At 33.6% G+C, this 12202-nt stretch overlaps 2 protein-coding genes across 3 annotated transcripts in view; both read right to left on the reverse strand.

The window, feature by feature from the left end:
* Positions 1–12202, reverse strand: part of plx (pollux) — a 45352-nt gene that overhangs the window by 18812 nt on the left and 14338 nt on the right. Inside the window, exon 1 of one of the 2 annotated variants that reach the window (XM_015981029.2) lies at positions 3055–3211. The exons of the other annotated variant lie outside the window; for it this stretch is intronic. Coding sequence (XP_015836515.1) covers positions 3055–3138 — 84 coding nt within the window. The 5' untranslated portion in view covers positions 3139–3211. Of the gene's footprint in view, positions 1–3054; positions 3212–12202 lie in introns of those variants that run through there. 2 annotated transcript variants of the gene reach the window in all.
* On the reverse strand, positions 5630–9631 carry LOC655689 (fasciclin-1). Its single transcript, XM_008196699.3, has 2 exons — positions 9112–9631; positions 5630–9068 (listed from the first exon to the last, which is right to left on the reverse strand). The coding sequence occupies exons 1-2, from the start codon at positions 9541–9543 to the stop codon at positions 8046–8048; spliced, it is 1455 nt and encodes a 484-aa protein (XP_008194921.1). The 5' UTR covers positions 9544–9631; the 3' UTR covers positions 5630–8045.

The raw sequence follows: 12202 nt of genomic DNA on the forward strand, positions 1-12202 counted from the left end.
TATTAAGTTTATTATGAAGCCTAACTAGGTACGAGTGAATTTTAGATTGAAGAGTATTTTTATTTATGATAATGTCAGCCTAGATCAAACATGACGCCAGGGCGTAATTGGTTTAGTATTACCTAGGCTTTGCAAAAAAATATAATTTTGCGTAAACTTATTAGGTTTGACTTATTTATTTATTATGGTATGAAATAGGCCTCAGATTGAAAAGTATGTTCACTTGTGATGATCTCAGGTTAGATCAAAACGTGAGGTCAGGTTTTTGCTTTTGTAATTTTGTATATTAGACTTATTATAAAGCCTAAATAGGTACGAGTGAATTTTAGATTGAAGAGTATTTTTATTTACGATGATGTCAGCCTAGATCACACATGACGCCAGGGCGTAATTGATTTAGTACTACGTAGGCTTTGCAAAAAAATATAATTTTGCGTAAACTTATTAGGTTTGACTTATTTATTTATTTATTATGGTATGAAATAGGCCTCAGACTGAAAAGTATTTTCACTTGTGATGATCTCAGCCTGGATCAAAACATGAGGTCAGGTTTTAGACTAGGTTTTGTAATTTCATTTATTAGGTTGGACCTAGACGAATAAATAATAATGGTGAGATTGAAATAAGTTTTTTCAACAATGATGATCTCAGCCTAGACCAAAACATGAGGCCAGGTTTTGGCTTTTGTAATTTTGTATATTAGGTTTATTATGAAGCCTAAATAGGTACGAGTGAATTTTGGATTGAATAATTTTTTTATTTACGATAATATCAGCCTAGATCAAACATGACACCAGGGCGTAAATGGTTTATTATTACCTAGGCTTTGCAAAAAAATATAATTTTGCGTAAACTTATTAGGTTTGACTTATTTATTTATTATGGTATGAAATAGGCCTCAGACTGAAAAGAATTTTCACTTGTGATGATCTCTGCCCAGATCAAAACGTGACGTCAGATTTTAGTCTAGGCTTTGTAATTTCGTTTATTAGGCTGGATCTAGACGAATAAATAATAATGGTGAGTTTGAAATAAGTTTTTCAGCAGTGATGATCTCAGCCTAGACCAAAACATGAGGCCAGGTTTTGGCTTTTGTAATTTTGTATATTAAGTTTATTATGAAGCCTAACTAGGTACGAGTGAATTTTAGATTGAAGAGTATTTTTATTTATGATAATGTCAGCCTAGATCAAACATGACGCCAGGGCGTAATTGGTTTTAGTATCACCTAGGCTTTGCAAAAAATTTATAATTTTGCGTAAACTTATTAGGTTTGACTTATTTATTTATTATGGAATGAAATAGGGCCTCAAATTGAAAAATATTTTCACTTGTGATGATCTCAGCCCAGATCAAAACGTGAGGTCAGGTTTTAGTCTAGGCTTTGTAAATTCGTTTATTAAGTTGGACCTAGACGAATAAATAAAAAATAAAATACGAATAACTTTTAGATTAAAGAGTATTTTCTTTTGTGATATCAGCCTGGATTAAAATCTAAAACCAGGTTGTAATTTGTTTTAGTATTGTTTAATTCTGAATAAGGTTTGTGTAAAACTGAACCCAAAGTTTAGGTGGTAATTTTTTTCTCCAGGGTAACACTAGATATTAGATGCTTAATAAGAATTCTGATTTGAAACCTAGACGCAAGTTGAATGTAAAACCTAGACAAATACGTCAATCAAATCTTGCTTAATGTTCGGTCAGGTGGGATTTAATGTAACCTAAATATCATGTCTCAAAATAAAGAGTTCTGTCAACTGTGATGATCTCAGCCTAAACCTAAACATGAGGCCGGATATTGGCTGATTTTAGTCTAGGCTTTGTAATTTCGTTTGTTAGGTTTATTATGAAACCTAAATAGCAGCAAATTTAACATTAAAGAGTATTTTTATTTGCGATAATATCAGCCTAGATCAAACATGATGCCAGGGTGTAATCAGTTTTAGCATTACCTAGGCTTTATAAGATAGTTACAACTTTGCTTAAACTTCTAGTAGGTTTTACTTATTTATTTATTATGGAATGAAATAGTCCTCAGACTAAAAATTATTTTCATTTTTGATGATATCAGCCTAGGCTTTGTAATTTCGTTTATTAGGTTTATTAGGTTGGACCTAGATGTATAATGAAATCTAAAAACGAATAGGTTTTAAATTAAAGAATATTTTCTTTTGTCATGATAACAGCCTGGATTAAAATATGAAACTAGGTTGTAATTGGTTTTAGGCTTTGTTTAATCCCGAATAAGGCTTCTATAAGGCTAAACCCAATGTTTAGGTGGTAATTTTTTCTTTAGAATAACACTATGTTAGTTCAGAATTCTGATTTGAAACCTAGACACAAAAACATATCTTTGTCACTTTTTTTGGACGATTTATTTCCAACGACTTCTTTGTATTTATGTTTAATAATTTCACTCGTTTCTCTCCAACAGTTGGAGCACTTTCCCCGCACAAAAACGGTGCAATATGATAAACGTAATTACTGCTTTGAATAATAATAAAGCAGTGACCTAATTGTCATCTTCATACACATGCAACATAATAAAATACCATCTGCTATCAAACTGAAACATATTTTTCATAAAAACTTTAACAGATGGCTCATTTATGCCTCGCTTTCAGACACTTTGATCGATTCGAGCGCTCGCACCCTTTAGCAAATTGAAAAACGAAGAATAAATAACGAAAAGCAATCAAATAAGAAATATTGTAGCGAAACCGCCTACGAATGGTGCAAACTTTCAGTTTCATTCACCTTTATTAACCTGAATTACGATCAACACGCGACAACGCCAACGCGACAAATATTTACAGAGTGTCCAACAATTAATAAACCATTTTTATAATACAACAATAAATTGCGCTTTCAATGTGTTATTAATTCTTTCCGTTTATCTTCAAATAACATACTATCAATAGTCTGTTTCTGGTCCAAATCCCAATCCCCTGATCACCAATTCCAAACACTGTTTACTGGCACACTTCGTTTTAAATTTAGCCCGTCCGTCCTTCGTTTGAATTTTCTCGACCTTTGAACTCGTGGAAAACTTACGGTTTTCTTTTCAATGTAGGAGGCATCACTATGCGAAGAAATACGCACAGGTGGATTGTAACCGTAGTTTGGTATCGTTATCATGATTTTTCACGAGACGTGAAGCATCGCACGACTCACTGTTGCACTGAAAAATCAAACTATCGCACGAGGAAGCGACGCTGACGTCGCGACGGACGGCCAAATTTAAAACGCATCACTCGCCCAAAGTGTGATACACGGGTGGAAAGGTCGCAACGAGGCGGCCACCGGTCTAGAGAGCGATGCATTTCGAAAAAAAAAAATTGAAATATTTTTGGTTAATCAAGCTTATATTATTTCCAATTCTAAAAACAAGAAATTTTGGTTTTTGTTGTTATATATTTCGTCTACAGGGTGATTCTTACGTGTTTCTTAGTCCGGTTTTGAATTAAAATGAAATTGCCGTGTTAGTTTAATTATACAGAGTGTCTGTTTTTTGAGCTCCACCATGGGGATCTCAGTTATTATAAGAGATACAAGATCGGTTAAATTAGGGCAAAAGTGCGCATTCTTGTGTTGAACAATTATGTGAAAGAAAATTTGATGTATCATTTTTAATTTTTGAATAATTGAGAAAAATCAAAATTTTGTAATTTTCGTTTTTATTTTTTTAAGCGAAAACCAAAAGAACTAGACGTTTTTAAGTAGGACATTCTTCAGGCACTTTTTTACAAAAAAACTAAATCTATCATTGCCTTTTTCAAGGCGCTCTTGATGTCACAACACTCAACTTTTGTTTTTTCTTATGGGCGCCATATTTGTCATTTGCATTTTTAAAAATCTTTTTGTTCCTGTTTACAATGATGTATTACATGATATGATTGATTCCTACATGCTGATTAAAATTAAGAAGGCGTTCTTACCAAGAGTGCTTTGGAAAAAACGTCAAAAATGTTGTTTAACAAACTAAATTTTGACAATTCTTTGTCTTGTTTTGTTTTGCAAAGAATAAAATTCTAGTTTATCATGTCGTTTAGTTTTGAAATAAGAAATGTGAACCTTCCAGATTCAATTCAATTAAACCTTTAAAATCTAGTTGGATTAAAAACAAAATTTTTGATGTTTTTTCCAGAGTACTTTTCGCAAAAATGCTTTTTTCACCATTTTGACCAGCCTGTAATATTCGATCATATCATGTGATACATCGTTGGAATTAGGAGTAAAAACACTTTCCAAAAATACATAAAGCGAATATGGCGTCCATAAGAAAAAACTCCGACATCAAGAGCGCCTTGGAAAAGACAATGACAGATTTAGATTCCTTGTAAAAAAGTGCCTGAATAACGCCCAAGTTAAGAACGTCTAGTTCTATTGGTTTTCGCTTGAAAAAATAAAAACGAAAATTACAAATTTCCGTTTTTTTCCAATAATTCAAAAACTAAAAATGACTCATGAATATTTTTTTGCAGATAATTGTTCAATATAAAAATGCACAACTTTGTTCTAATTTAACCGACCTCGTATCTCTTATAATAACTGAGATCCTGTGGTGGAGCTCGAAAAATAGACACCTTGTATGGTTTGTTTAAAATTTCTTACCTGCGTTTAGTTTAAAAGTATAATGAAATGGTTATTTAGTGTAGTGCTGGCTTTTTAAACAGTTGATGCATTTATGGACGTTTCGGCATAAAACATGACATCATCAGTTATTTTTCTTAGAAAACATTCATTAATCATTACAAATTTTTATATTTATTATAATAAAATTCTGTACTCGATTCTATGAACCAAGGTTGGCGTTTTTTTACCTTCGAGTGACAAGACTAAAAATAAATTTTTGGAAGGCAGTGCAGAAAGTGATATCAAAATAATCCGCTTGCCAGTGTTGCCAATTTTTTTGTTTTTTTATGAGCTATGTCAAGGTTACAACTAGTTTATGTTTTCTATTTTTTTATTTCCTTGATTGTTGGTCTATTTTTACGATTTTTACGACCACTTTATCTCAAAATGTATTTTTTTCGTTGCCAACAGTTAAATGCCTCAACAATTACTTTATAAAGCAATTTGAAACAATTTATTATTCGGGCAATTAGTGTCAATTTATAGCATTTAAGTAGCATAAAAAACTGTAAAAAATCTATCGCGAAAATTATTCAAACCTCTTTGTGTTTTATTTCTCATCAGAACTGTTTACATCTCAAAACAAGGTCGAGTTCATAAAAACCTTTGATCTTTGGTGCAATAATAATAGTTGAAGTAAACCCGAAAATAAAATAAACACTCGCAAAGCGAGTTAATTAGAAATTGGGCGAAATTTTACGACACTCCTTGATCTAGAAACGACTCAAGAAGAGAGTGAAACCTTTCAACAAATCGTCGAGATGTTATCGTCACTGATGGCATTTTAATGAACGTAATTGTCTCAAATCGTTTGCGTCAAAAATTTATTGATTTGTTTGTGGTGCATTGCACAGGTGAAGACTTAACACTAAACGATGAATTGGTACGTTACATAGATGAAGGTCGCTGGTAATAAACAAAATTATTGGTAAATGAAGTGGAATTAAGCGGCGGAAATTGATCGAAAGGCGAAGGAAATAGCTAACAAAGTTGAAATGTTTTAGAAGCGTTTATTAGTTGTTTATTACATTTTAATAATAAATAATAACAATTTACAAGTAATGAAGTGGTTTCTCGTTGCAAAAAAATATTAATTGCGAGTTGAATTTTTCAAATAAAATTTTAATTAACTGGGAAATCGTGTACGTCAAACGCCAAGGTAGGGAAACAAATTGCAATAATCCTACCACAACAATAACACTAATAAGGGGCTTCGTTTCTATTATTACAGCGGATGCAATAACATTTTTATTTTATCGTTTTATTATAAATGACAAGTTCCGAAACCTGTCTAAGATTTTTATGGCACGTGTTAGTAGCAACTATAGGACGTCCTCTGTCGTATCAACTTTTTCTACACAAGAGTTGAACTATGTGTTAACAATAAGTGTCCACACATTGATACATGTTAATCAAACGGCCATTTTTTAATTGTAGGTTTTGACGTTTGCTTACATAAATAGACTAGTTACAGTAAAAATAACAAAGTGTAAAGTCTCATATTTCATAACAATATTATTTAATCATTCGATTTTTCAGCGTGACAACTTACTTGAATCACCCTGTATTTCTAGGAAAATTTTAAATAAAACAACACTGAATAATCAACAAACTTTTACCACGAAATATGACCGGGCACTAAATCGGGCAAATGTTTGGCAACAAATCAAAGGGCGGTCACGTGAACGCGTCTTTCAACGTCCTCCAAAACCCACTTTTGGGCGTTTGGGGCGGTTTTGCAAACTTGGGGGCGGCGAAAACATCGTCGACAACGTGGACAACCCCATCGCTGCACCTGTATTCAGGCCGGGAGACTCTGGCCCATTTTGTGCCCCATTTGAGGTGGTAGTACCCATCAAAATGGTCGATTTGTATCGAATCTTACATTCTGATCAAAATGGAGAAAAAAACATTTTTGCGAAGAGTGCTTTGGAAAAAAACATATACTATTTGTTTTTAAACAAACTAGATTTTTTACTCTTTGCAAAACAAAACAAGACAAAGTTATAAAAATTCTGTTTGCGTATTTAATAGAACTGTGAAAATTTAGTTTATTAAAGGGCATATTTTGTTTTTTCCAAAGCACTTTTGAAAAAACGCCTTTTTCTTAATTTTAATCGGCATCTACGATTCGATCATATCATGTGATACATCACTGTAATCGGGAACGAAAAGACTTTTCAAAAATATAAATGTCAAATATGGTGTCCAAAAGAAAAACCAAACTTGACTGTTGTAACTCTGTCATCAAGAGCGCCTTGGAAAAGGCAATGGCAGATTTAGATTTTTTGTAAAAAAGTGCTTACTTAAATTTCCTACTTAAAAACGTGCAGTTCTTTTGGTATTCGCTTAAAAAAATTAAAAACAAAAATTACAAAATTTTGATTTTTTCCAATAATTTAAAAACTAAAAACGACGATCAAATTTCCTTTCAGATAGTTATTCAGCATAAAAAAGCGCAACTTTGCCCTAATTTAACCGACCTCGTATCTTTTAGAATAACGGAAATGCCCATGGTGGAGCTCTAAAAACGGACATTCTGTATATTTTTTAATTTGTTTTCCTTAGCAACGGTATCGACTGTTTCCTAGGATGTCGAATTTACAAGTTTTTTAATTGTTTTACACGTCATTAGCCATTCATTGTTAATTTTTTCAACAGGAATTTGTTTAATGTTCCAAGAGTTGTCATTTCCGCTAACCAAAGTCAAAAAAATATTATCTGAAGCATCAAAAAATTACCTTCAAAATTTAACTTTGAAAAGCTATATCTCGTGAAAAAAATCTCAAACAATTTTTTATCATAGGAACCTTTAATTCACTTTAATGTCTTTTATCAGCACCCGAGAGATTGTACGCTTCTTTTGAATCACCCTGTACATATTCAGCGCCAGATTTAAGATTGTTAAAAAAAACACAGGTTTCTCTTAGAGGTGATAGAATATAAAAGTAAGATGACGGTAAATGGTGATCTCATCAAAAGATTTTAGTTTATCTATTTAGATAAATTCACGACTTGTCTGTGTTATGCCAGATTTAAGTTTTATTAGACGAATAAAATGGAGCCAAATTAAGGCTAGGCTGTACTATTAGATGCAGAGTTATTCAAATCAAATCAGATTCAAACAGAAAGCTCAAATAAAGTCAGCGCAGATTAAGATTTATAACTGCCTTTACTTTAATTATTTTCGATCAAGTTTAACCAATTTTTTAGGTATTTAGTTTTTTATAAAAACCTACTTATGCAAAAATGAATATAATATTAGTTTAAACATTTCAGCGCGATTTTGGCCAACTTACTTGAATCACCCTGTATTTCTAGGAAAATTGTAGATAAAACAACAAACTTTTACCACTAAATATGACCGGGCACTAAGTCGGGCAAATGTCTGGCAACAAATCAAAGGGCGGTCACGTGAACGCGTCTTTCAACGTCCTCCAAAACCCACTTTTAGGTGTTTGGGGCGGTTTTGCAAACTTGGGGGTGGCGAAAACATCGTCGACAACGTGGACAACCCCATCGCTGCACCTGTAGTCAGGCCGGGAGACTCTGACCCATTTTGTGCCCCATTTGAGATGGTAGTACCCATCAAAATGGTCGATTTGTAGTCTGAGGGTACCACCCAAAGTTTCCAGAAACGTAGTTCCGTTGCCACTTTTAGCCAAAGCCACCAGTTTAGGGATTGTGTAGCGTACTTCAGACACGATTAAATGTCGGGCAAGGATATCGACAAGTTGGCTGCGGGAGTACCCCGTGTAGTTCCCCCAAGCCTGGTTTTTGGGGGCGAAGTACGTGTACATCCCCCGTTCGCGTTTCAGGATTTTGTTAATCCTGTTTTTGGCTAAATTGTACGTGAAATCCAAGTTCGGGTCCATTGTGACTTTGTGGATGACTGGCAAGTAGGGGAAGAACTGGAGTTGGCGGTCGAAAACAGCCAAAGGTTTGGAAATTAGGTGGACAACTCCGTTGGTTACGGGAATATCACTTTTGATTATTTCGGCAAAGACTTCGCCTCTTTTATGGTCACTGTCGCCCAGAACTGTGAAACTTTTGACGTAGAAACGGTCGTTTCGTGACGTCATTGACAGTACGATGTAAATGTAGTCCCCATTTGAGGCACTTTCAAAAATAAAGTTTTTGGTTGTTGGGCGTGTGAAAAGTACCATGTTGGGTACCACATGCCCGTCAATTACGTAACTATCGATGCTTTGGAGGCGGTAATCGTCCATTTTATCATCAATTGGGATGAAAAACGTGTGACCGCCTGGCTTCTGGTACCACTCTGACTTGTCATGGTACTGCACTCGTGTCCAGAAGTTAAAAATTTTGAACGGCCCTAAATCCCACTGGTCGTAGTGTTGCAAAAAATCGAAGGCTGATGGGTTGGCCATGGGTGTCATGGGATCGAGTACCCGATCAATCACATGTAGTACCTATCACAGTTAGTTAGGGAAAATCACTTGGGGCCAAGCTCACCTGATTCAAGTTCTCGTTTCTTTTGCATTTCGCCATGTAGTTGGAGCGTTTTTCCAAAATTTTGGCGTTGTTGATGTAGTACCCATCAGGGGTGACACTCACCCATAGGGGTGGGTTGTCCCCATGGGCGCTTTGTACCGTATTATTCAACCGTAGTTGTTTCAAAGTGTATGGCTGGGTGCCCATATGGTACAGAACGACCGCATCGCGAAAAAACCCAGTATAGGTTCGAATTGCGTCGTTCGTTGGCACGAAAACAGTGACACCGCTGTATAACAAATTCAAAGACGATGCTTTATCGTTTCTTATCATGGTTTTGTATCCGGAGAACTCTTCCTCTTGTGTGATTTTATCGTAGATGGTCGTCCATTGTTGGTAGCAATGGACGAAATTCGGGGAAAGAATCAACAAAATGGTGAGGATTGCACACATGACACACACTTGGTTCGTTATGAAATCTCGGTTTGATTATTTTTGGGGCAAGGTCGAGTTTATCGGCTGGTTTTGAGGAAAATGATTGTCGGAAGTGAGGGAATTATTTTTGGATTGGAGATTCCGAATTAAGGCGAAAATAGGTCAGATTCAGTTTTTTGGATTTTTAGGTGCGCCTTCCTGACTTGGTGAATAAATAAAAGACTGACTTTTTCTTTTTTTTTTTGGCTAATTTTGACTGAGGTTTAATCTGTTTTTAAAGGCTTGTCGAGTCTTACGATTCTACTAGTCTTCTGTTAGGTTTACTGTGGAACATTTTAAGCCCATAATACAGTGTGTAGTGTAGTGTATCTTCAATGCTAAATGTAAGTGTAAAGCGACTAGAATGAACTTAAAAACTAATAGCTAATGTAATTTATACTTTCAATGAGAGATGTAACCATTAATAAATCTTTACAATTTTATTAATCTTATTTAAAAAAATAATTCTGTAAAATGCGACGTTGGCGTTTTTATAGTTTTGAAACAGCGAATATGTTATTTCACAGTACAGGTGATAAAAGACGTTCAGTTAAGCACAAAAATAATGTCAGATTTTTTTAAAGCATTTTTTTTTATACAGGGTGTCCGTTTTTCGAGTTCCATCATGGGGATCTGAGTTATTATAAGAGATACGAGGTGGGGCAAAGTTGCGCATTTTTATGCTGAACAATTATCATTAAAAATCATTAAAAAAAAAACGGAAATTTATACTTTTTGTTTTTAATTTTTTCAAGTAAAATCCAAAAGAATTAGACGTTTTTAACTAGGACGTTCTTCAGGCACTTTTTTACGAGGAATCTAAATCTGTCATTGTACTTTCCAAGGCGGTCTTGATGTCAGAGTTACAACACTCAACTTTGGTTTTTCTTATGAAAGCCATATTCGCTTTACGTATTTTGAAAAGTGTTTTTATTTCTGATTGCAATGATGTATCACATGATATGATCAAATCTTACAGTCTGTTCAAAATGGAGAAAAAAGCATTTTTGCGAAGAGTGCTTTGGAAAAAACATATACTATTTGTTTTTAAACAAACTAGATTTTTTACTCTTTGCAAAACAAAACAAGACAAAGTTATAAAAATTCTGTTTGCGTATTTAATAGAACTGTGAAAATTTAGTTTATTAAACGACATATTTTGTTTTTTCCAAAGCACTCTTGAAAAAACGCCTTTTTCTTAATTTTATTCGGCATCTAAGATTCGATCATATCATGTGATACATCACTGTAATCGGGAACGAAAAGACTTTTCAAAAATATAAATGTCAGATATGGTGTCCAAAAGAAAAATCAAAGTTGAATGTTGTAATTCTGACATCAAGAGCGCCTTGGAAAAGGCAATGGCAGATTTGGATTTTTTGTAAAAAAGTGCTTACTTAAATGTCCTGCTTAAAAACGTGTAGTTCTTTTGGTATTTGCTTAAAAAAATAAAAACAAAAGTTACAAAATTTTGATTTTTTCCAATAATTCAAAAACTAAAAACGACAGATCAAATTTTCTTTCAGATAGTTATTCAGCATAAAAAAGCGCAACTTTGCCCTAATTTAACCGACCTCGTATCTCTTAGAATAACGGAAATGCCCATGGTGGAGCTCTAAAAACGGACATTCTGTATATTTTTTAATTTGTTTTCCTTAGCAACGGTATCGATTGTTTCCTAGGATGTCGAATTTATAAGTTTTTTAATTGTTTTACACGTCATTAGCCATTCATTGTTAATTTTTTCAACAGGAATTTGTTTAATGTTCCAAGAGTTGTCATTTCCGCTAACCAAAGTCAAAAAAATATTATCTGAAGCATCAAAAGATTACCTTCAAAATTTAACTTTGAAAAGCTTTATCTCGTGAAAAAAATCTCAAACAATTTTTTATCATAGGAGCTTTTAATTCACTTTCATGGCCTTTATCAGCACACGAGAGATTGTACGGTTTTTTTGAATCACCCTGTACATATTCAGCGCCAGATTTAAGATTGTTAAAAAAACACAGGTTTCTCTTAGAGGTGATAGAATATAAAAGTAAGACGACGGTAAATGATGATCTCATCAAAAGATTTTAGTTTATCGGTTTACATAAATTTACGACTTGTCTGTGTTATGCCAGATTTAAGTTTTATTAGACGAATAAAATGGAGCCAAATTAAGGCTAGGTTGTTAGATGCAGAGTTATTCAGTTATTCAAATCAAATCAAATTCAAACAAAAAGCTTAAATAAAGTCAGCGCAGATTAAGATTTATAACTGCCTTTACTTTAATTATTTTCGATCAAGTTTAACCAATTTTTTAGGTATTTAGTTTTTTATAAAAACCTACTTATATAAAAATTAAAATAATGAATGTCTAAACTTGTTCTAGTTTGCAGTTAAAGCCTAAAGTTTTTGGGTGATTTTGTTGCAATTTTTTATCTTAATTTCTAACATTTTGTCTGTTTCCATAATTTCTTTTTCTTAACTTTTAGACTTGTTTTTACGGTTTCCTTATGTATTGAAATAAACGCAAAAGAGTTTCGGTCTGAATTAGGTAAAAACATTCAAAGTAATTAAGATTTGAATTTAAGCACCTAACTAGTTTGTTGCCCTCTCCTCGGCAAAGCTGGGCCTTGAAACCACCAGTTATTTG

Source organism: Tribolium castaneum, chromosome 8, assembly GCF_031307605.1.
Source record: "Tribolium castaneum strain GA2 chromosome 8, icTriCast1.1, whole genome shotgun sequence".
NCBI lineage: Eukaryota > Metazoa > Arthropoda > Insecta > Coleoptera > Tenebrionidae > Tribolium > Tribolium castaneum.